The sequence below is a fragment of the Equus quagga genome, chromosome 11 (genome assembly GCF_021613505.1).
Source record: "Equus quagga isolate Etosha38 chromosome 11, UCLA_HA_Equagga_1.0, whole genome shotgun sequence".
In the NCBI taxonomy this organism is placed as follows: Eukaryota; Metazoa; Chordata; class Mammalia; order Perissodactyla; family Equidae; genus Equus; species Equus quagga.
The window spans coordinates 101,482,151-101,507,662 of NC_060277.1; the positions used below are offsets into that span (position 1 = coordinate 101,482,151).

Consider the following 25,512-nt stretch of genomic DNA (forward strand, 5'->3'; position numbering starts at 1 on the left):
CCACAGGGCCAACCCTTGGTGGCAACAAGAATCAGTAGCCCAAGTGGCCCAGCCAGGTGACAGCTCCCTCTACTTGGGAAGCCCCCCACCGCTCCCCACTTCAGACCGGTGACACCGGAATGAGTGGCTTTCCTTCTACATACACTTCACAGCGCTTAGAGAATTCTGGATCGGATAAAACTGAAATCATAAGCCTCTCCAGGTTGTAATTTAGAGACTCTAAGACTGCTGAGGCCCTTAATAAAATTCAGGGTCCCAGGTTTCATCCCCAGTAAGTCCAGGGTGGGGCCTGGGAACCAGCATTTAACGCAGTCAAGTATTTCTGATGCCATGTTTGTGTGTGTCTGCTCTAAACAGTCAACGTTTGCTTCCCAAGACTAACCCAAACTTCCATTAAATTTCTTTTGCTATAGGCTGAATGCACAGAGAGATGATCAGGTGGGTTTACACAAAAACAATATCACAGTCATATTTTTCTATTTCTTTTTCCCACTGCCCAACTTCCCAGCCAGCCTGAGCTGGGGGCTCCCTACACACGTCTCTCTCTTCTGACAAGAACTCCCTGAGAAACACGAGTTGGTCAAACCAACCAGTCATATTGTGTCAAGCTTGTCCACACAACTCCTATTTCTTTGACTTGGTCAAAAAGGAGGAAGTTCTCTAAATGATTCATTGCTAAGGTTCCGCTGCACCTCCTTTCCCTCCGCTCCGCTTTCATTTGGGAGAATGTGGTGCCATTTGAACAAACCGTTCTCTATGCAACAGTTTGTTGGCATTTTTTCTTTGCTCACATGTAAGGCTCACTTACTGTTTTGAGGCTTGAATCTCCAAATCAGAACGTAATGTGGAAGAAGAGTTTTCTCATGCTCCTTTTCTCCCTTTCAGCTCAAACAGCCGCACTGGATTGTGAGACGATGAAAAAAACAAATGGTGAGTTTCGTTTACTTCTCTCACGCTAAAACCGTTTTCACTGAAATGCTAAGATGAACAGCTTTAAACACGATCACTCGTGAATAACTTTTTCCACACTTTTAGATGAACAACTGAAGAGTAAAGTTTTTTCCATGCCCTACTGTTTAAAATAAAATAATTCCAGGGAGGGAGTTGGAGCCTGTTTCCTGAGACTCAGAGACAAAATATTGAGATTGTTTTTACATCGAAACGTTTCTTTCTCTGTTGTATTTTAATGAGAAAATCAACACATAATCATTGTAAAATAATTCAACCAACACTAAGAATATATATTTGGAGGCAGTTTATCAGCATAGAGCTAGACTAACCGGGATTGTGGTCTTAACCCTGTTTCTACCGTTTTCCAGCTGGCAGCCTAGAGCCCTGAGACAACCACTTTAAGCTTAATTTCTCTCCTCTGTGAAGTGGGGCTAACAAAAGCACTTACCTGGGAGGGTTGTCGTGAGGACTGAGACATGACACGCCCCTCCGCAGAGTGCCTGGTGTATGGGGAGCCGTCAGTAGATGCTAGCCCAGGTTGTTGTTGCCACTATATAAAGTGGGAAAGTTCTGTTACGCCTGCTCCAATCCCTCTCCCCTCTCTACTTCTAGAAGGAATCACTGTTAACAGTCATTTTCTCTTTAATATCCTAGTCAACACACTCTTCTGTGACTTGTCTTCTTTTTAATTAACAATATATCACAGCCATCGATCTAAGGAGTGAATGTAAATTTAGCTCCTTTTTTCAACAGCTGTATGGCATTTCATAATATGGCTCAGCCGTAATTCATATAACCATCTCCCCATTGATTGTGCCATTTTGTTTTGTAATACAAACAATTTTGCAATAAACAGCCTTGTACAAAACATCCTTTGTGGACACATGAGAACGTGAGCACATCTCTGTAGGATAAAGTCCTAGAAGTGAAACTGCTGAATCAAAGGGCGTGTACATTTGAATTGTTACAGATACTGCTAAGTTGCCTTCCCAGAACGCTGAACCTGGACATGGTCACCCAAAGTGACCACTCACATGGGTGAGTGTGAGATTCCCACCTCCTCTCCAACAGTGGATACCATCAGTTTTTAAATTTGTGCCAATCTGATGAGTAAAAAATAATACCTGTGTTGTTTTAATTTGCAATTGCCTCATCACTTGTGAGGTTGAGCATGTTTTTCATGTTTATTGGCCATGAAAGCTCCAGCATTCCCATCGAAAGGAAATTTAGGGATGATTACCTGATTGGAAAGAGAGGAGAGGCCTTGTCTTGAAGCTGAGCTTACGTAAGACTGAGAAAATGTTAAGTGTCCAGATCAAAGAGTAGGAGGGGATGGATGGCATTTTTGAGGTGTCTAATCTCTCCGCCACCCAAGCCATCCCTTGGCCCTAACACTTTTTAATGGCCATCTGCATTTCTTCTTCTGGGAATTATCTATTCATATTATTTGCTTGTTTATCTTCTTCTTATCATTTGCCATTGGTTTATGTATATAAAAAGAATCCTTTCTTTCATTTATATTTTAAGTATTTTCTTCTAGGCCATCACTTGTCTTAATTTTGCCATAGAGAAGATTAAAGCTTCCAGGTAGTCAATTTTTTCAATCTTTTCTTTATGGCTCCTAATTTGTGTGTCTTACTCGGAAGAGCTTTTCCTACCGGGTGATATAAAAATGTTTCCCTATATTTCTCTTAATTCTTTTATAATTTTATTTTTTTGTATTAGATTTTCTGATGACAGGTACTTTTTCCCTTGGCATTTTTAAGTAATAAAATACAGACACACAAGCTATCAAAGACTACTGGGATCATGTCAAAAGGACTCAGGAGCCTGACATCGAACTTAGAAGGATCTTTTCGAATATCGTGACTTCTCAGAGAAGGGAAACAAAAGAAAAAATAAACAAGCGGGACTTCATCAGATAAAGAGCTTCTGCAAGGCAAAAGAAACTAGGATCAAAACAAAGAGACAACCCACCAATTGGGAGAAAATATTTGCAAATCATATATCTGACAAGGGGTTAATCTCCATAATATAAGGAACTCACACAACTGAACAACAGAAAAACAAACAGCCCGATCAAAAAATGAGCAGAGGATATGAACATTTTTCCAAAGATGATATACAGATGGCCAATAAACACATGAAAAGATATTCAGCATCACTAATCATCAGGGAAATGCAAAGCAAAACTACACTAAGCTACCACCTTATACCTGTTAAAATGGCTATAATCACCAAGACTAAAAATAACAAATGTTGGAGAAGGTGTGGAGAAAAGGGAACCCTCATACACTATTGGTGGGAATGCAAACTGGTGCAGCCACTATGGAAAACAGTATGGAGATTCCTCAAAAAACTAAAAATAGAAATACTGTATGACCCAGCTATCCCACTACTGGGTACCTACCTAACAACTTGAAATCAACAATCCAAAGTAACATATGCACCCCCATGTTCACTGCAGCACTATTCACAATAGCCAAGACATGGAAACAATCCAAGTGCCCACCAAGTGGTTACCGGGGAAGTGGGGTGGGGGGTGGACACAGAGGGTGAAGGGGAGCACTTATGTGGTGACAGTCAAGAAATCATGTACAACTGAAATCTCACATTGATGTAAACTATTATGATCTCAATTAAAAAAAATAATGACTCAGAGGCCTAGTTGGAGACACTTCCCATGGCCAAAAAATGGGACAATAAGAATAATTGCAATGGATTGAAAAAAAATCAGATATGGTTAAATCTATGAGTTCATAATGATTCTTAAACAAAAAATAAAATATTTCACTGTTATAAGATGCTAGGAAATAAATTTATTATTTTCAAAACTGGTCAATATAGGGAGAGAACCACACATTTACCCTACCTTTTCTATGCAAGCTGTACCTCAGTGTAACCAAAGAGTTGACAAGGGCAAGTATCTTTTTATATAACTATTTCAGATAATGAATGAAGAAAGAATAATAGAATTAGTATACACCATTTTCCAACCACTAAGGAAATAATGTTTCTGGGTGATTATTGTGAAAGCCTGCTAAGAAACAAAAAGAGAGAATCAGGCATTACGTGCCCCCTAATGGAAGTGCACACTACCTGCTATGATGCATTCTTGCTAAATAAAAGCTAATCTGAATTTCATCAAGCCTCTGGACAGGAGACAGAAGAACATGATAAAGAAAACCATAGGAATATGACCAATAAAATCCAGACTGTGGAACACTACAGAACAAACGACTTGCAATCTTCAACAAATCAATTGCAGGGGGGATAAAAAGAGATGAAAAGGCCTGTAGATTAAAAAAGATTTACAAAACATATCAACTAATTACAATGGACCATTTTGGATCCTAAAAAAAATCAGACATTTGGGGAAATTTGAACACTACCTAGATATTTGATGACATTTAAAAAATATTGTTAATTTTTAGGTATGACAATGGTATTGTGTTTACTAAAGAGTCCCTATCTCTTAGAGATACAAACTATCAGCGTCCTCCAGCCAAAGATCATCACAGGGACACGTGTGGTTGAACAATGTTGGGTTTATTGACTTGCGGCAATGAGAGAAAATGCATACCATGGGAACCACAGGACGTCTCAGCAAGCGTGTGTTAAAAGGGACTTATGATAAGATTCGGACTTGTGTTAGATGATTTTGAGGAAGATTCAAAGCTGCAGGCTCTATTCAGGATTGGATTCTTTTAGGAAGTGGGAATAATGATATGATTGGATATCTTAATAATTCTTATCCAAAAGGCAAGAAGAACAGAGCAAGGCTAAAGCTGTGACTGATAAAAAAAAGCAGCAGTCACTCACATTAGCCAGTTTGGGAGGATGTTTGGCCGTTTTTGAGGTTTGGACAATCTTCATATCTTTGTCTGTGTGCAGACATGGTTATGGAGTCAATTTCTTACTTTCTTTCTTTCTTTTTTTTTGTGAGGAAGATTAGCCCTGAGCTAACATCTACCACCAGTCCTCCTCTTTTTGCTGAGGAAGATTGGCACTGAGCTAACATCCGTGCCCATCTTCCTTTACTTTATATGTGGAGCACCTGCCACAGCATGGCTTGACAAGCAGTGCGTAGGGCCGCACCCAGGATCTGAACTTGTGAACCCCCAGCTGCCGAAGCAGAACTTGTGAACTCAACTGCTGCACCACCAGGCCAGCCCCTGGAGTCAACTTCTTTTTGTCTCCATCCAATACGGTCATAGAGCGGCCTTGTCTGGTATTGGTGTTCTAGTGTGAGTGACAGGTCAGATCCTCACCAGGTCAGTTCCCATCTGTCAGGGGCTGCTATCCTCTTTCTCAATACTGAAATGTATGGATGAAATAATATGCGGTCTGGGATTTGCTTCGAAATAATGGAAGGGAGTGGGGGCAGCTGAAACAGGACCCACCATGAGTTGATAATTATTGAAGCAGGATAATAGGTCTCTAGGGGATCGTTATACTCTCTTCCCTACTGTTATGTTTTAAATTTCCCAAAATAAAAAATTTAAAATAAATAATGAACAAAACAAGCCACCAGACATAATGTTTGGTCACAGAACCTGGAACTTTAATATTTCTAAGTCAGCATAGCCAGTCTTAAGAGAGTCCACTTCATACAAACTTCCAGTTATAAAATAAATAAGTCACGAGGATGTAATATACAGCATGAGAAATATAGTTAATATTATTGTAATAACTTTGGTGACAGATGGTTACTAGACATCATGGTGATCATTTCATAATGTATATAAATATTGAATCACAATGTTTTATACCTGAAACTAACATCACATTGTAGGTCAATTATACTTCAATAAAAAATATATATGAAAATAAATAAGTTAAATTAAACAACTATGTTTTCCGGAAACAGCAAAAAAAGAGAGAGATCACTTCAGGCTGTCACTGGCAGGAGAGGGAGCAGGCACCAGAGAGCTTGTCAAGGTCTCCCGTCTCTCACTGGAGGGGTCCCTGTGGCTGCTGAGGCTTCCTCACACACTGGTCAGCCTGGCTACGCAGGCAAAGAATGCCCCCCCATTGGAGAGTTCACCAGGAACAGTGTCTCTCCCACCTCGACCCCCAAAATGTGGCTAGACCAACACTGAGTTATTAAAAGAGATTTTAACAAGGACTTTTTCTTGTGTTATTTTGTTTTCCAGAATTCCCTTCTCCGAAAGTGTATTCAGAAACAGATGTGATCATGAAGGGTCAGAACGTTTCTCTATTTTGTTCCAACCGGAACAAATCACTACAGATCACCTATGTTATGTTTCGGGGTATGAAACACCTGGGAACCTGGGATGGAAAAGGTGAACCCATGATTTTTAACCTAAGGATCTCAGAAGCCGGTGATTTGGGCCCCTACAAATGCAAAACCCAGGTTTCTAACTGTTCAAGATATAGTCAAGAGTTCAGCTTCACGTTTGCCAGTAAGTAGGGCGCTTGTTCCTCGGGGGCCCTGTGATTTGTGGTATTCTTTCTTGTTCTGTGATGGGCTCTCCATTGCCCTTGGGAACACTCACTCACTCAGGAGCCTGGAATGTATGTCCCTGAGATCCTTATTCTTCATAATTCCTTTTCACTTTCTCTCCCAAAGACTTTTGGCTATTTCAGATAATAATAGGCTGATTGTCTTAGACAAAAAGTTTTATAGCAACAATTTGGAAAATTGTAGAGATCTTTTCTAGATGCTTTATTTGAATTCTCATCACATAGGCAAAAAATGATGTTTTCTCGGAAGATTCAAATAAGTCTTAGAATCACCGTTGGAGCCAGTGGCAAGGGTCTTCAAAGCTTTAGGCTTTTTCCACCATCTTCTCTTTGCAGTGGCCGTTGGCCAGCACTCTTCCCACCCAACTACATCTTATCACTGCTAGATTTACTCTCCCATCTTCCCACCCCAAGTCTCTCACAACCCAGCATGAATGGCCTCATCTGTGAAGGTGATCTTGATAATGGACTCCTGGGAGGGGTAGAGGTGGCTTCTGGGTAATATGTGTGCACTGTACCTGGAGTCTTCTAAACACAGGAGCCCTGACTTACTGATCAAATCTTTGAGTGATTTTCTAGGTCTGTGCTCTCCAGTATGGTAGCCACTAGCCACATGTGGTAATTTAAATTTAAATTCGAATTAATTAAAACTAGACGAAACAAAAAATTCAGTTCCTCAGTCTCGTTAGTCACATTTCAAGTTCTCAGTAGCCACAGGTGGCTGGTGGCTGGTGCATTAGACAACACAGACATAGAACATTTCCATCATTACAGAAAGTTCCATTGCACGCCTCTTCTAGAGGTCAATGGTTCTTAGCTTCTTGGGTTATAAGTGTTTTAAGAGTCCAGTGATAATGATGGGTAATTCCCCTGAGAAATGCTCATGAGACTGCAGATGGAAATTTCTGCATAAGGCTTTAGCGGATGCCACGGGCTCTGGATTAGAACCAACCATCTTAAGACAATTTTGAGCACAAACTGAATGGAAGCCATAATTGTAAAAGAAATGTGAAGAAAGGGGGAAACTCCTGCAAACATAGTCCTAGGATGTCAGATAATGTGAGGGCAGCACCCCAGCTGATAATATTCTCTGGTGGTCAGACTCCTGCTGGAAGGGGCGGCCTGGTATAGCAGAAGGAGCAATGGAATGGGCATCGGGGAACCTGTGTCCCGCCTGCTTCCTGTGCAACTTTGGATATTTCATTTGGATATAGCTTGGATATATCTCCAGTTCTCAATTATTAAAATATGAATTGAGAAGGTAGGTAGTATGACCCTCACATTATCTGATTTTAACTCTGGATGAGAATCTCCAGCCAGGGTGGGTACAATGAGGTGAGGAGGGTAGGCATGTGATTGGCAGGGAAAAGGAAAAATTTTATAAGGAAGGGAGCTGCTGAATGAGCCTTAAAACACTCCTTGACTTTTTTTTTTTTTTTGAGGAAGATTAGTCCTGAGCTAACATCTGCTGCCAATCCTCTTTTTGCTGAGGAAGACTGGCCCTGAGCTAACATCCATGCCCATCTTTCTCTACTTTATATGTGGGATGCCTACCACAGCATGGCTTGCCAAGCGGTGCCATGTCCGCATCCAGGATCCGAAGCGGCAAACCCCAGGCCACTGAAGTAGAACATGCACACTTAACCGCTGCACCACCGGGTTGGCCCCTGACATTTTTTTTTAATATAACTTTTTAATTGAAGAGTTGCAACTCCCCACCCTGATCACTCTGATGCTGTGATGCCCTTACCAGCCCTTATATCTCTCAGGGACGTTTGCATCTTTCCAGTCACTTTGGATATCAATACTTGGTCCAGTTTGAATCATCTCATCTCAGAGAGGAGTCCATGCTCTCTGCTTCCTCATGAATGTTTCGATGCCTCCTTCGTGAAAGTTACAGGAGGTAGATTTCAGTTCGCAGGGAGAACATCCTATTGGTGCTACTCCCAAAGTTGTTTTGTGAGGCCATCATCACCGGGTACCACTCTGTCGAGGATGCTGCCACAAGGATTCCTTCTCAGGGGAGGGATGGAGCCAGGAGACTCTAAATTATTTTCTTTGATTTTACTTGTACTTTGGTCTTCATGTTTCATTGTTTCTGTGCCAAGTTAATATTGTTAAAAAAAAAAAAAGCATCCGCTTGGAAATTGGCCCTGGCTCTGCTATTTACTAGCTGTGTGACCTTGGGCAAGTTTATTAACCTCTCTGAATCACAGTTGGCTCATCTGTGGAATGGGCGTGATACCATCCACCTTGTAGCACTGTTGTGAAGTGAAAAGAGATGATGTGGGTAGCAAGCCTGTCACATGATGGGTACTCAACAACTGCCTTCCTTTCCTACAATACTGTTTTATTAATGAATTTTATAGTAAATCATATGGCTGGATTCACCTGTGAAGTAGGGTGTGCTCTGACAGAGCCCACCAGACCCACTTATTTCTGGTTGAGAATTTCCTTTGAATCTATTTGTCAGGGTTACTTTCTGCTTTGGGGAGGAAGTGGAAGATAACGGTACAGGTGAATTCTATAAATGAAACTACAGTTAGAAAAGATAATATTTTTAGATTTCTTTGACTAAAAAAACACTATAGTCTTATAAGGATTGGGAATAGAAGTGCCTCTCAACTTCATACTTGGAAATGAATCTTTGACAAAATTATGCTCATTATCAACAATAAAGAAATTGTGAGTTCTGACGAAAGGCAAGTTTGCTCTGATACCTTAAAGCAGAGAGCTGCTCTCTGGCCTCTGGCTTTCTCAGGACGTGGCTCATGCCGCACTGCACAGGGTTAGCCAAATATCCATGGGCCTTTCCCGCTGGGCTGTGAGCTTCTTGACTTCTCAAGAAGGGATCCATCTTTGGGTCTATAGCCAGGAATAGAGTAGGGGTTCAATCTACGTTTGTTGACTGAGTGAGTGAACCCAACCTGCTTATCCCTTTAACACGCAGTTCTATTTTTCTAGACCCAGTGACCACACCAGTGCTGAACATTAGTGCCTTTCAAACAGAAACAGCCCGATACATAACACTCCGCTGCATCTCATACAATGGCTCTCTGCCCATCAATTACACTTTCTTTGAAAAAGACATCGCCATATCACCTGCTATTTCCAAGAATGTAAGGGAACCTGCTGAATTTAACTTAACAGAGAGGATCACCGGAGAAAGGGAAGAATATAGGTGTGAAGCCAAAAACAGATTGCCCAACCATGCAAAATACAGTCAACCCTTCACCATGCCCTCAACAGGTAAGGGGTGCCTGAGCTCTTTCAACAGGGTCTGGATTTGCTTCCAGAAACTGCAGCTACTTCTCTGCCTGCCCACTTCCCACTTTGGCCACCTGCTTCCAAATGCCTTTTCTTTGGTAGGGTCCACACAAACTCTGATGGGGTTGCTTTCTTCCATAAGGGAACCACAGAAAAGCCTAGAAGCTGGGAAAGGAATGCACCTTGTAGTAGACTTCCTGACTTCACCCTGCTTCCCCCCCTGCCCTTCCACTGCCCAGGGTCTAAGCAATCACAGTAGAATTCGCGTCTCTCCCGAAGCTGCAGGTCTCTCGATTTTCTTTCGCTTTTTCGTCATTTTTTATTGACTTCTAATACCTGTACCTGCCTGCTTGGCTGTTTATTGCCCCACTGCTAATGCTTGGTGCATCTAGACTTCAGTACCACCCTTAGCTTGGGCGAGAAGGGCCCCTGTCCCAGTCCTGTGTTTTGGAGGACGCTGCTCTGGTGCTTGTTGGCCATGTACCTTCCCGCAGGCTGAGGAGTCCAGGGGGCCATGGGAATGTACCCTCCTGGATCCTATATCTCCACTTTTCCACACCACACTCTGGGTGCTCGAACTCAAATACCCAATCAGATTAGAACCCATCTTCCAGGGCCTGCATAAGTCTATCTCCCAGTTCATCCCCCTAAGGTGGACCACAGTGAGGATGTGAGCATGCCTGGACCTGAGCCAAGAGACCTGTTTGTTGGGGGTGTGGTCGGCATTTGGACGTGTAGGCTAGGGGTTCACATGCGTGTGAGGCCCCTTCAGGTGTAGGCCAGAGCCTGGTGGGAAGTGGGCCAGGCCAGGGCTGGGGCTGGCTCTCCCCATGCTCTCACGTTCCAGTGCAGAACTCCAAGGACTCTGAGAATTCTAGATTCCAGCCTGGTCTTCCAGGTCCTTATGAAGGTCCAGCCATCGAGGGAGGAGAGGATAGAACAAAAATTAGGTTAGCAAAGGCAGTAGGTATGCTTGGGCAATGAAAACTTCACCCGCCCTCATCCTCAGAAGAACAGAGCCCACAGCCCTGTATTCTGTAAGTTCTAACAAGTGAGGCAGCTGTCAGAGTCAGGCCCCAGAGTCAGGCTTTTGCCTATAAATCACAGCATTTCCAAGCTGTGTGACCTTAGGAAAGTCATTTAACCTCTCTGAGCCTTACTCCACTCATTGTAAATTGGCAGTGATACCAATAAGATAAATAAGGCAACACATGCAAAGTGCTCAACGCAGTGTCTGGTATGTAGATAATACTCAATAAACGGTAGCTGTTCGGGAGACATAAATCATGCCAACATGACTAAGGGCTTTGCCTAGTAAGTGGCCAGGCCATACTGAGACTTATGACCCTCACAATGTTGCCAGTAACCAGTCTGTTAAATGCTGTGCTGCTTTTCTCTCCCTTGTATGATCCCTTGTGGAAGATGTACTTGGTCATGACTTTAGAGCTTCGCTGACTAACAAGTCAACTCTCAAGAGTTGCAGGGGTCCGTCGCAGGGCGGGGAGCCAGGTGTGTAGTGACTGGTTAACTTGGGAGACAGTGTGATTGCCCTTTCCAGAACCTCTCACAGTTCAATGTCATTGAAAAGCAGGCTGCGCAGTGACCAGCGAATGCTGTCTTCTTCCAGGCAGAGACAGCTGTCCTTTCTGCCTGCAGCTACTGCTTCCGGGGTTATTACTGCTGCTGATAGTAATAATCCTAATGCTGGCATTTTGGATACTACCAAAGTACAAAGCAAGTAAGTTCTTTAGGAGCTTTTCCATGCCTTTTGGGTACAGACTGCAGGGAAAGGGTGAGGAGGGAGGGAAAGGGGAATCAGAAACAGGATGTGAAGAAAAGGGAAAGAGAGGGAGAAGACGCGAAAGGGGAAGGTAAAGAAATCAACTTCCTGCTCGGTTCCCGCATGGGCTGGCACTTATTTCTCTGGTAAAAGCCTTTCTTATTTAGATTGCTCATGGTCGTGTGGCCTGTGCAGTCACACAGGTCCCCATAAGGCTCTGCTGTCACTGTTTTGAAATTCTTAATGCTTTGTTTTTACTCTTTTAAAAAATTCTTTTTAATTTTGGTAAAATATACATAACAATAAAATTTGCCATCTTAACCATTAAGTATACAGTCCAGGGCCGTTAAGTACACTCACATTGTTGTGCAGCCGTCACCACCATCCCTCCACAGAGCTCTTTTCATCTTGCAAAACTGAAACGCTGTCCCCACTAAACAATAACTCCCCATCCCCCGCCCCGAGCCCCGGGCCACCACCCTGCTACTTTGTGTCTCTATGAATTTGACTGCTCTAGGGACCTCGTATCCTGGAATCATACAGTGTTTGTCCTTTTGTGTCTGTTTTATTTCACCTAGCATAATGTCCTCAAGGTTCATCGGTGTTGTGCATGTGTTGGAATTTCTTCAGTTTTAAGGCTGAGGGGCCGGCCCCGTGGCTGAGTGGTTAAGTTCGTGCGCTTGGCTTCGGCAGCCCAGGGTTCCACCTGTTGGGATCCTGGGCGCAGATTTAGCACTGTTCAATCAAGCCACGCTGAGCGGTGTCCCACATAGCAGAGCCAGAAGGACCTAAAACTAGAATATACGACTATGTACTGGGAGGCTTTGGGGAGAAGAAGAAGGGAAAAAAAGGAAGAAGATTGGCAAGAGATGTTAGCTCAGGTGCCAATCTTAAAAAAAAAAAGATTAAAGCTGAAGAATATTCCCTTATATATAGATACATGGATACAGATATATATTTGTTTATCCATTCATCCGTCAGTGGACCCTTGGGTTGCTTCCACCTTTTGGTTATTGTGAATAATGCTGCTTTGAACATGGGTGTACAAGTCTTAATAATTTCTTAACAAGAGGCCCCATATTTTCATCTTGCACTGCACCCTGTCAATGATGTAATGAGTCCTGATTGCCAGCTCCTCAAAGGCAGGAGCTTTGCTTTGTACTTTTCAGCATCCTCACTGGGTCTGCCCCTGGGAGGAAGCTCACGACGTGAAGACAAACAGAGCATCCTTCCCCTCTGCCCCACCTTAAGCGCTGCATCAAGCCCCAGGGACTGCTTTTCGCTATTCACACCTGATGACCACCTCTAGTTATGATTTCAAAGTGGCCTTTTCATTTGGCACACAAGAATGGAGGAATATTGAGATCTGCACAAAAGACAGTTTGTGTCACAACATCAGCACCCACCAGCGAGCTGAGGGGCGCTGGGCAGGCTCCTTTGCCTGCCTGATCCTCAGTGTTCTGACCTGTATGATGGAGCCATGGGAGAGAGTGTATCTGAACTTGAGAGAGAACTAAGTGACCAATGTTGGGCTCCTTGTGCCTCCCTCTGTCTCTAGAGAGTCATAAGGGACTGAGTTGACTTGAAAGTTGAAAATAGATGTCAAAATTTATACATCTCATTCATTTTTAAAACCTGTCTCCTCTTCCTACAGAAAGCCCAGTTCTTGCAAAAGTGCAATTAATATTCTCGATTACTAGCCAGGGCCAAATAACTCAGCTGGGTAATTTACTATCTCTTACAGACATTACAAAGCTTTTTACAGACTGTTCTTTTCAGCAAAGGAAAGAAAATGTGTCTCCAGCCATCTCCAGCGTAATCTGATAGGCAAAGGATGTTACTTGCACAGCCAGGAAGATAAATCAGAAGGGCTCCTGGATTGGAGAAGCAGGTGCTGTGGACTTCTCGCTGAGTCCATGGTTTTCCTTCAATAGTCAACAGTTTAGGCAGTTGGAGCAGGTCATCCTTTCTTTCAGAACTTTGGGGACTTCTGCACCTTGGCAGAGGAGATGAGAAAAATGTGGCTGAATTGGTTTAATTTAATGATTCTGCACCAATTTATGTAGGAAAAGCTATGAGAGATAATGCACCCAGAAACTATGGAAATAAACCCATGGAAGTTGGAATATATGCAAATATCTGTCAAAACCAAGCAGGTAAGAGAACTTTGTTGGGTATTTTTGTTGGTTTTAGGTTTTTGTCTGTTTTATTTTTTTGAGCTCATACAGACACATGGGTAAAAAACTGAAGAAAAAGAATAGAGAACAATGTCTCCCTCCCATCCCTGACACCCAGTTCCACTTTCCAGGGAGCAACAACCAGCTTTTGAAACCCTTCCACAGATACTCTACGTGTATGTTAGCATCCAAATGGTAGCAATGGTAGCATGTCATAGATATGCCATTCTTCCTCTTGATTTTTTCACTTAACATATCTTGGAGATTTTTTCTGTCAGTTCTGAATGATCTGCACTGTGTTCCAACTTCTTTTATGACCATTTCTTAAAGCAGGCATCATACATGCTCGATGGTAAATAGACCCAGGCCCTTGGCCGACAATGAACACAATCCCAGCCAGTGTTGACTGAGGGCCAGCTACGTTCCAGGCACTGTGCTAAGCAGCTTGCCTGCCCAGTCTGACGCAAACACCACTAACTCCCAATTTACATTGCTCCCATTCTACAGATGACAAATCTGTGCCAGGCTTGGAACCAAGGCAGTGTGTTTCCACAGCCCAAGATGGTAAGTGCTCTCTGCAAAGTCTGAAGGCTACGCACCATTGCGAGGGCTAAGCCACTGCCCTCAGGTGATCAGAGACTTGAATTATAGGCCCAATAACTCTGTTCCTTGTCTTTTGCCCAGGGACTGGACACTCCCAGGAGATACATTATACCACCCCCGTGTTCCAGGAGGTGGCACAAGGAGATCATGGTGAGCAATAACTTGGGATAAGAGATGCTATCAAAATGAGACAGTGGTCCCTGTGAGGCCACCATACTCTTGGGCCTTAGGAGACCAAGGATGGGATGAACGAGGGCAACATGCACACCGTGTGAAACCAAGAGCACCCACTACCACGGCTCCTAAGAAATCTAATCTCATCAGAAGGGTGGGTGGGGAGGAGGGAAGGATGTTGGGGGAGAGCATCATCTGAAAATTCCAGAGAGGAGGTTGCAGGTGCACTTCTAAAATGTTTTCAAGAATAAATTATTTAATATAGTCCAGGAAAAACCAGTTAACACTTGGTTCTGTCAGGCCACCCAGCTACTAAAATAGGACTTTTTTTAAGAACCTCTATGGATATATATCCTAAGTTTACTGAGTTATTTTCTCTTTTATATTTCAGAAGCCCATAATGATTGTAAAACTGGATATGTCTATTCTGAACTCGTCTTGTGAAATTTAAAGATACAAACTACATCTCGGGGTAAGATGCTTTTCTAAAGCTGATTGACATGGCGAAAAAGCAAACTTGATTCACGCTAAGAAATGTCTTACCTGGTTACCTACAGAGAATCACTGTTTTTCATGTTAAACTCTATTCCATTGGCTCATTCAGGTAATCCAATCATCCAATCCTGTCATCAGCCAACAGTTTTGTCAGGTGGGATCCTGACTGATGACAGTTTCTAAATGCTTTTGCTAGTTTTAGGCATGGACCGTTCTCCACATTTCCATATCATTTAAAAAAGAATAACTGTTAGACCACTGTGCTCTTCCTAAGTGCATCCTGGAAGCATTGTAATGATCATCTTCCCGGTGTCCCTGTCCCCATGAACATTGAAGGCTCAGAAGCAAACACGCAAAGCAAAAACCATGTCTAAATTCTAAGACAAAAATTGGTGACCTTGAAAATGTGTCTGAAGAAAATAGTGCCTGCAGTCACCATGGGAGGAAGGCAGGATTGCGCCACAAGCACACATTTGCTATCCGTTGCTGTTTAAATTTGCTCTCAGATTTTGGAAGGCTGCAAAAATATTGTGTTGATTTTCATAGACCCTCAGTCCTCCAGATTTAGCTGATGTCAAAGGCGTGTCTTTATGCGCCTTTCCCATCAGTGTTCTGTGCAGAGAACAGCCCAGAGTTGAGTTCTGGGAGAAGGGAGGATCTCCTGGGACTATTGTAACAAATTACCACACACTGGTGGCTTGAAACAACGGAAATTTATTGTCTCATAGTTCTGGAGGCCGGAAGTCCAAAATCAAGATGTCGGCAGGGTAGAAGGTGTTTTGGAGCATGAGCTCTGCCTCATCCATTTGTTTATCAATGAATCAAGTTTCTGCTCTGCTATTGTTAAAAAGGAAAAAAAAAAAAAGATGTCGGCAGGGCTCTGCTCCCTCCAAAGGCCCTACGGGAGAATCCCTGCCTCTTCCAGTTTCTGGTGGCTCCTGGTGTTTCTTGGCTTGTGGCTGCATCGCTCCAATCTCTGCCTCTGTCTTCACACGGGCTTCTCCTCCTCTGCCTTTCTCTTATAAGGACGCTCATCCTTGGATTTAGGAACCACCCACATGATCCAGGATGACCTGATCTCGAGATCTTTAATTCCATCTGCAAAGACTCTTTTTCCAAATAAGGTGACGTTCATAGATACCAGGAGTCAGGACATGGACATATCCCTTTGGGGAGCCACCATTCAGCCCACTACAGGGGACAAAATGATTTCTGGATTGACTCTCTCATCCTAGGAGCTATAAGTAAAATCCAATAAAAGCCAAGAGGCATTTCTAGGGTTCCAGACAAACAAAGCAACTTGAACAAAATTTTTCTGCTCTGCTCTTCTTTTGGGGGGTTGCCTGGGCCTCAGTCATCATTGTTGCCAACAATGGACCCCTAACTAGAAAAATCATAGCTATCAGTTATCAGACACTAACTCTGTATAACATCCTACAAGGCCAATATTAAGTTGCTTTTACAAGTAAGGAAACTTAGACTCGAATGAGGTAAGTAATTTTACAAGGTCACTCACGTCTCCGTAAGTGGTTGAACTAGGAGTTAAATCCCAGCAGAGAACAGCGGAAGCACTGGCTGTGGGGATGGATGCCGCACACACAGGTCCAGACGAGTCTGAGGATTTTGTTGCCATAAAGCAGCACTCATTAGCATAATTTCCCCCCTTTCTCTGTTGCTACTTTTGTTGAGAGGAAATGGGTATATCATAGAGATAGGAGTGTGGGGGCCTCCAGAGTCAGACAGACTGAGCTGAATCCAGGCTCTGTCAAGTCCTAACGGTGTGACTCTGGATAAGTTACCTAACATGTCTGGGCTTCAGTTTTCTCATTTGTAAGGAGAAAGAGAGACAGAGAGAGGGAGAAATGAAACATACATTGTGAAGCTGCTTTGAGAATTAACTCAGGTAATGAATGTAAAGGGCTTGGAATGGGGCCAGGAATATAATAAGAATTCAAAAAAGGCTATTCGTAGCATGATGATGCCTACTCTGAGTCATACTAATTGGCTGCTTCCCTCAGAAACCTTTAAGACTTTGAAGGTCATAAACTTGGTGACTTGGCCATCATCGGCTTCTTCATCTGTCTTAACCTGAGCTCCTTCCTGAAGCAAAGCCTGAGACAAGGACTCGGGTGCAGGTAGTTGAAATGGGAGGTGATCCCCGGGAACAGGAGTGAGGGCCCAGGGAGAGTGAGATAGAGAAGGGAAAGAACCAACACAAGGGGTGTGGAGGGGCTAGCAAATTAGTGACCATACCAGCAACTGGATTTGATCCTGTTCAGACCTTCCAAGGTCTTAAGTCCAGACTGCCTCTGGGATTCACAGCATGCCCTCAATCGACAGCCTCTCATTTTCTCCCTGCAAAGCTTCTAAAGCAGTTCATAGAAGCCAGCCAACTCCACGACCCATATAATTACCACTGCCCCATGCCTTTCAAGTGCTCACACTATTGCATAACCATGTGCTTCACTTTCCGCCTCTGCAGGGGAAAGTCTTGGTAACTGTGAAGCTATCATGTATAAGGGTTGTCACCACTCCCCTGACCACCAGCAACGGAGTCTTGTTACCGTCCATCCAGGGAGTAACTCCATTTCCCAGGGCTGCTTTCTACAACCTTCTGATACCTTGTCTTATCCTGGGCTAGCCCTGAAAGCAGAGTCTGAGATAAGGCCTTCTGTGCAAATAATTTATTTGGGATGTGACCCAAGGGAACAGCTGTGAGGGACTGGAGGAAAAGCCAGTACAAGGGTGCTATTGTTGAGCTGGGCACTGCTGTTGGCAACTGGGGCTTGATCCCACTGGAACTTTCTGAGGAGTGAAAGAACGTCTCTCAGAATTGTCCAGTTGAGGACCGATAGTGAGAAGCCTTTAATACATTGACTTCCAGATCCCATCAGCTGAGGGTTGCCCTAGGAGGGGATGCCTACCCCACTTCTAGGCTGTGCATTCTAAGCAAGCTTCCACTGGTGTCTCACCCAGGGCACTGGAAAGCCCCAGGGCAGAAAATGAGTGCTATGTGTTGTACACTTGAAGCAACAAGCTGTCAACACAAAGTGAGTGAAGCCTCAGATGCAGCTAGAATCGTAGGTGAGACCCAGAGGATACAGTGACACAGGATACAGAGGTGGCTGGTATGCCATCTCTCAACATTTCCCTTATAATGACTATAATAACAACAATAATAATAACTGCCATGTGTTGAGCACATACCAGGTTCCAGGTACTGTGAACTCCTTTGTATACTCATCCTCAGGCAGTTCTCACAACCACCCTCTCCTCTCCCAGCTCCCACTTACTGTGACTTCCCACTCCATCTTATTGTACCCTGCACAGACATTCAGCCCCTCAACAGCTTTGGGATTCAATTGTTTAGGAAGGGAAGAAAGAGGAAAAGCAGAAGAGCATCTATTGAGTTTTCGTTTCAACAGCTACATTTTTTGATGTCTAGAAATTTCACTTTGGTTCTTTTTCAAATCCACATTTAACTTTTCTTGTTGTGAAATAGAGCACGCATTATATGAAAATGCATAAAAATACATGTACAGTTTAATAAGTTATATCAAGTGAACACTAGTGGTGGAGTGTTGCCAGCAGCCACAGAGCCCTCTGCCTGCCTCTTCGCAATCACAACCCCATTTCCCTGACCTAACTCCCTTTTATGGGAATCACTTCTTTGCTTTTCTTTATAGTTTTACCACCTAAGTATGCGCTCCTATACGCTGTCTTCAGTTTTGCCTCTCTTTGAATTTAATATAAATGGAGTCATATTGCATTTATTCTTGTGTTCTGGCTTTTTTTGCTCAACATTATATTTGTGAGATTTATCCCTGTTGCTGCATGTAGTAGTATTGCATTGTTTGAATATACTGTCAGTTATCTATTATGGGTTGTTGTCTGGTGGGGGCTATTACAAATAATGTGGCTATGACCATTCTTATTCTATGAACACGTCTCCGGGTTCCCATGTGCATGCAATTGTGGTGAATATACGTAGGAATGGAATTGCTGGCTCATGGGGTATGTTTATCTCCAGTCTGAGTAGATAATGCCATACTATTTCCCAAAGTAGTTAGTTCTACCACCTTTCCATTCCCATGAGCGGTATGAGAGTTCCCATTCCCTACATCTGCAGCAACACTGGCTCTGCCTGTAATTTAACCATGCTGGTGGGCATATAGTGGTGTCTCCTTGTGATTTCAATTTGCATTTTTCTGGTGACCAATAAGGTTGAGCACCTTTTCCTATATTTATAGGTCATTTGGATTTCTTTTTTATGAACTGCCTGTTTGAGGCTCTTAGCCTGTTTTTCTGTTGAGGTGTTTTGACTTTTTCTTATTTTTTAATGGTTGTTCTCCTACTCTGTAGCTTGATTTCTCACTTTCTTAATGGTGCCTAATGATGAAAAGTTCTAATTTAAGAGCTTAATTTCTCTACCTTTTCCTTTATGATTAGTGTTCTTTCGTGTATGTGTGTCCAGATGAAGAAATATTTTCTCAGCTGGAGGTCATACAACAATTATCCTGTATTACTGTCTACTAAAGGCTTTTTTAGTTTACTTTCATATTTCAGTTTACATCCACCTGGAACTGTTTCTGTGTGTGACGTAAAACTGGCATCATATTTCTTCCCCCTCCCCCGCACGGATATACCCGGTTGCTCCAGCGCCATCTACTGAAAAGACTGTCCTTTCCCCACTAAACTGCAGTGTCATCTTTGTCACAAATCAAATGTCCATATACATGCGGGTTTCTTTCTGGGCTTTAGATTCTGTTTCATTGTTCTGCTTATCTCTTTCATATCAATACCATACTCAGCTTTTAAATAAGTCTTGCTAACTGGAAGAGCAAATTTTCCCACCTTGTTCTTTTTAAGAATGTCTTAGCTAGTCTTGACCTTCTGCACTTCTATGTAAATTTGAGTCAGCTTGTTATTTTCTAAACAAAAAAAAATTAACATAATAGGGATTTTGATTGATATTGCCTTGATTTTATAGATCAATTTGGGGAGAATTAGCATTTTTACAATATTAAGTCTTGCAAACTACAAATATCTCACCATTTATTTATGTCTTCAATTCTCCCAATGGTGTTTTATCATTTTCTGCATAAACATTTTGCACATCTTTTGTTGATTTATTCCTAGGTACTTGATACTTTGATGCTATGCTAAGTTGTATTTTTATTTCCTGCTGTTGATATATAGAAACACAATCATTATTCTTGGTTGACTTTGTATCCAGCAATGTTGCTAAGCTCTCTTTTCAATTTTAACAATTGATCTGTAGACTGTCTTCCAATCTGAGCCCAGAGAACTACTGCTGCTGCTGTGACCGCCGTTGCCCCTGCCGCAACTGCTCACACCCGGAAACTGGAGCCCAGACAGTGGGATGTGGAGCTTTGCCACTGCAGACATTGCTTCTCAGCAAAAACCTCCTCCTCCCTCTACCTTCCAGATCCTGTACATGTGCATCTGATTCGTGGAAGATACTCACAGCCATGGCAGCAAGGGAACTGCAAGTTTTTAGGTTTCTGATTCCACCAAATAGGAGGAGGGTTATGACGTGGCTTAAGAGAGCCAATCAAAATATCTACCACACTTGGCAAAATCTCAGTCAAGACTCAGAGTGAAATAAAGGTATTAAGACAAAGACTGAGGTTCTCCAATCACACGTTCTTATTGAAAGAACTACTAACAACTAAACAGTGTACTTGATGAAGCAGGAAATGGAATACAGAGAAAAGGTGCAGGATTCAAGATGTTTATGAGTAAACATAAATGAGACAGAGAGAGAAGGGGAGCGAGAGAGAGAGAGGGAGGTCTGTATGAGGTTGGAAACAACTTTATAAAGTTACCATGATTTTAAAAGTGTGGTATTGGTATATGGGTGGACAAGGAGAACAATGGAACAGGATAGAAAGTCCAGCTATATATCTAAATATATACGGGAATTTAGTATATGAAAAACATGGCATTTTAAATCACTGGGGAAAAGACGGATTATTCAATATATTATACAAACTTGAGAACCACATTGGTTCCCTACTTTATTTTTTACAACAAAATTAATTCACATAGATCAAATATTAAAATACCTAAACATAAAGCCACAGATGTGCTAGAATAGGAGGAATTTAAAAATAATCTTTACGAGGGGAAGGCTTTTCTAGGTGTGACTCACAATCCAGAAGACACAAAGGATTGTTAAATTTAATTAATTAGATGAAACATTTTAAAATTACATTTTAAAAACATAAACTAAGTCAAAAGAATAACTAGGGGAAAATATTTTGAACCCACATCTCAGATAAAGTACAAAGTTCCATAATATATAATGAACTCTTAGAAATCAATAAGAAAAAGACCAACAGAAAACTGGGAAAGGCAGTATCCACAGGGTAACACGAGGACAGCACAAAGACCTTGCTGGGATGAGGAGCTGCAAACAGCTGTGCTCTGACCAGCTGCCCTCAAGCATTTGTCCCTCTGCCCCTTCTGCTCCCAGGGCTGGTGGACTACAACCTAAGGAGACTTCCTTCTCTTAGTGCTGCTTCTCCCAAAGGATGTAAAGGGGACACTTAGCCAGAGGAAAGATCAACAGTGGTTTTGTGATGCCTGAAGCTCATCGGTTTCCTTCTTTCTCATTTACTGCCCTGGAGGGACGTGGGCTAGTGCCTTACCTTTGACCTTTCCCCAGTACACACTACAGAGACAGTGAGGCCTCCAGGAGCACATCAACTTATAGGTTAGAAAACACAGACACCTAAGGATTACAATGACCTCCCAGCATGTCTCCTTGGCCTCTCAGACGTCCCAAGCGGAAGGGTGTAGCAGGAGAAGGGTCAGAGCAGGACCCTCCAAAGGGCAGGGCCCAGGGCAGGGATCTTCTTGCCAGGGCTAAGAAGGCTATGGCTACCTCTCTTGTCCTGGCTACCATCACCTGGGCTATTGTCCGAGCCCCTTCACAGTTCTCTCTCCTCTACGCTCTCTGTCTCTGCTTCTTCTGCTCCTCTACATTCCATTCTCCACAGTGATCTTTCTCAAGACAACAGTACGTCCCGCCTCTGCTTAAAGCACCCCTGCCTGCTCCAGTTGCTTCCTGACTCCTTACTATGGGCCCCATGGCTGTGAGTGATGTGGCCCCGGACCACCTCTCTGACCTCATCTTCTACCCATCTCCCCTCTGTTCACCTCCTCCAGCCCCTCTGCCCTCTTTCTGTTCCTTAGTCACACCACACCTTTTCCCTCCTAAGGGCCCTGGCACTTGCTAGTCCCTCTGCCCAGAATGTGCTGCCCAGATCTTCACACAGCTGGCTCCTTCGTATCACTCGGTCTCAGTTCGAGGGTCGCGTCTTCAGAGGCTTCCCTGATCACCTACGTAAAGCACACCATCACAGCCATGATGTAGCGCATCGTCCTGCTCCACTTCCTTTACAAACTGTCACTGTCTGAAACTGCCTGAAATTGTCCAGGCACCTACCCACCCCTACAGGGGCCTTGTCTGTTTGGTTCACCAATACATCCCCAGCACCCAGAGTGCCTGGGACTGAGGTGCTCAAAGTCTTGGTGAATGAATGAAGTGAACATACAAATACATAACACACATAATAACAGGCCAGACTTCAGGAGAAGCATGACCATCCCTGGAATCCAAATCTGAGAGAAATTTGTCCCATGCCTGCTCACGGGGAGCTGTGATATAACACAGCAAACAAATGTCTTCAAGAACATTCTTACAGCTAAATCAACACCAAGTTTCATAAAACTATTTCTAATAACATCTTTCAATATATATTGCTATGGCATAATACCTGAGAAGGGTATTTGGTGAGAAAATTTATTAAAAGCAATTGGGTTGGAAGGAAGTTCTATCAAAACAATCCATCTCAGTATGCAGCTTTCTGATAAATTTAATAGTGGTTACTGCTCGGGTGAACATCAGAAACCACCTATACATTTTTTTTTTTTTTTTTTAAAGATTTTATTTTTTCCTTTTTCTTCCCAAAGCCCCCCGGTACATAGTTGTATATTCTTTGTTGTGGGTCCTGCTAGTTGTGGCATGTGGGACGCTGCCTCAGCGTGGTTTGATGAGCAGTGTCATGTCCGCGCCCAGGATTCGAACCAACGAAACACTGGGCCGCCTGCAGCGGAGGGCGCGAACTTAACCGCTCGGCCACGGGGCCAGCCCCACCACCTATACATTTTTAAAAATATTCTTGTGTGGGCCCCACTGTCAGAGATTTAGTAGGTGTGTCTTGGATAGGGCTCAAATATATTTTTAAAAAGCTCTATAGGAGGGGCCTGGCCTGGTTGCATAGTGGTTAAGTGTGCGTGCTCTGACTCAGCAGCCTGGGGTTTGCGGGCTCGGATCCTGGGTGTGAATCTAGCACTGCTCATCAAGCCACTCTGTGGTGGCATCCCACGTAAAATAGAGGAGGCTTGGTACAGACGTTAGCTCATGACAATCTTCTTCACAAAAAAATTTTAAAAAAAGAAAAAAAATGGGGCCAACCCTACAGCCAAGTGGTTAAGCTCACACACTCCATTTCTGCAGCCTGGGGTTTGCTGGTTTGGATCCTGGGCACGGACCTAGCATCGCTCATCAGGTCACGCTGTGGCTGCATCCCACATAGATGAACTAGAATGATTTACACCTAAGATATACAACTATGTACTGGGGCTTTGGGGAGAGGAAAAAAAAAAAAGCTCCATAGGAGATTCTGATGTGTAACCCCAGGTGGACACCTCTGATCTGGATAATCCTCCATAAATACTACTCACCTCAACTGCAATGTAAACATTCTATGTTGCCAGTTAGTGCAGATGCCGTAACAGTCAGCTGATCTGAGACCAAGAATGCAATCCCTCTGTGAAGGCGGAGGCCCCTCCAAAGACAAGGTAACTAAATAAAGGTATCTGTGGGCAGGACTGAGATTTTCCTCAGAAAAATAATTTTTTAAAAGTTTTTAGACTCTCAGTTATATTAAAAACTAAGTATTGAACTCAAAAATGCAAAAATAAAACTTAAACTTTTAGGTAGACGTATGGTGGTATTATCGGTATAGTAACTCTGAGACTGCGTGATTGAGATAAAGCAAATGAGCAGCTGTGTGGCGTGGCACCCTGATCCTAGCACCCTCGGTATCTTTAAGAGTTGGAAATCTTGGTGTGGGACGAGATAAAGATGTATGATAGAAGAAGTTAAGTAAAAACCCTGTAGTCCTAAAGGGGCACGAGGGGGCTTTTTTGGGGCCATGGAAATGCTCTATATCACACTGTAGTGGTGGCTACACATTTGCCCAAACTCATAATTCATACATTTAAAATAGGTAAACTTATTGTATGTAAATTATATCTCAATAAAGTTGATTAAAACACACACACACTCTTCTGCAGTACTGAATTTCAATGAAAAGTAGGGGTGTGAATTCATGATGAATTTTTTAATCTGGGGGAAATATACACAAATACACACACATATATTTGCTAGCTCTAAACACTGAAAAGGCCTAGGAACAAAGATCACTTTCCAACAACGAGCATCCCTACTACCCAGAGTATGGTCTCCAAACAGTGTTTTCCAATAAAAGGAACCAGGGCTCCCTGGAGAAACTCTGAAATACATAACCTCTACATTAGATAGCAAGGAAGCTACTGAAGACTACTAAAGTTGCGTCAAAAGGCCTCGAGGCCAACTTGAAGAGGCTCCCACAGGCCAAAGATAGGACAATTTGAGCATCAAAAGAATAACTTTAAAGGGGATGAATCCAGTATTTATCATACCTTTCCCATATCTCTAAGCAAACAGCAGATGAGATGTTTTTCTTTGTAGAAGTATTCTAGCTAATGAATGAAGCAGGAAGGCAGAATCAGAATATCACCATTTTGCTACCTCTAAGGAACTGACTGATCTGGGCATTGATCAGTGATTACTAGCATCCCCAAAACAGAAACCACCAGACCTTACTGCCTCCTGATGGGAGAACACAACCCATGAAATAATCTAGCCACCAGAAGTTGAAAATGAAATTGATCAAGCCTCTGGATTCAACTTTCAATCTACAGGAAAGACAGAGAGGAACAGGTTAAACTACACCGTGGAGGGTTAATGAGCAAAATCCCAACAGAGGAAAATCCCACAATAAATAACCCAACTCCTTAAAAAAAAAAGAGAGAGTGCCTATAGCACCTAAATCTATACGATGAGAAAGATTAAAAGACCTAACAACCAATTTCAATAAATTGGCCTTACTTGGATTCTGATTCAAATGAACAGTACAAAATTTTATGAAATTACTACCCAATTGAAAACTGAATGGATATTTAAGAATTGGTTTTTAAAACTTTTTATTATAAAAATTCTCAAATATATACAAAAACAGAGGCAGTACAATAAACCCCCATGTACTCATCACCAAGTTTCAACAACTCAGCGTCATCCTTGTTTTTCATCTATATTCTCTTTTTTTTTTTTTGGTGAGGAAGTTTGGCCCTGAGCTAACATCTGTTGCCAATCATCCTCTTTTGCTTGAGGAAGACTGTCCCTGAGCTAACATCTGTGCCAATCTTCCTCTATTTTTGTAT

The 25,512-nt window shown here is 42.8% G+C and overlaps 1 protein-coding gene across 8 annotated transcripts; it reads left to right on the plus strand.

The window, feature by feature from the left end:
- The first annotated feature begins 687 nt into the window (after nucleotides 1–687).
- On the plus strand, nucleotides 688–20,578 carry MILR1 (mast cell immunoglobulin like receptor 1). 8 transcript variants are annotated; one of them, XM_046674589.1, is made up of 11 exons: nucleotides 762–793; nucleotides 886–930; nucleotides 1,922–1,989; nucleotides 6,108–6,377; nucleotides 9,403–9,687; nucleotides 11,297–11,443; nucleotides 13,552–13,641; nucleotides 14,170–14,226; nucleotides 14,347–14,415; nucleotides 14,831–14,911; nucleotides 20,216–20,578. In XM_046674589.1, the coding sequence occupies exons 3-10, from the start codon at nucleotides 1,986–1,988 to the stop codon at nucleotides 14,881–14,883; spliced, it is 975 nt and encodes a 324-aa protein (XP_046530545.1). In that variant the 5' UTR covers nucleotides 762–793; nucleotides 886–930; nucleotides 1,922–1,985; the 3' UTR covers nucleotides 14,884–14,911; nucleotides 20,216–20,578. The 8 variants fall into 8 exon arrangements, with proteins under 8 accessions (XP_046530539.1, XP_046530540.1, XP_046530541.1 ...); XM_046674583.1 differs by lacking the exon at nucleotides 1,922–1,989 and having other exon boundaries at nucleotides 688–793; XM_046674584.1 differs by lacking the exon at nucleotides 1,922–1,989 and having other exon boundaries at nucleotides 688–793; nucleotides 20,384–20,578.
- The last annotated feature ends 4,934 nt before the right edge of the window (nucleotides 20,579–25,512 follow it).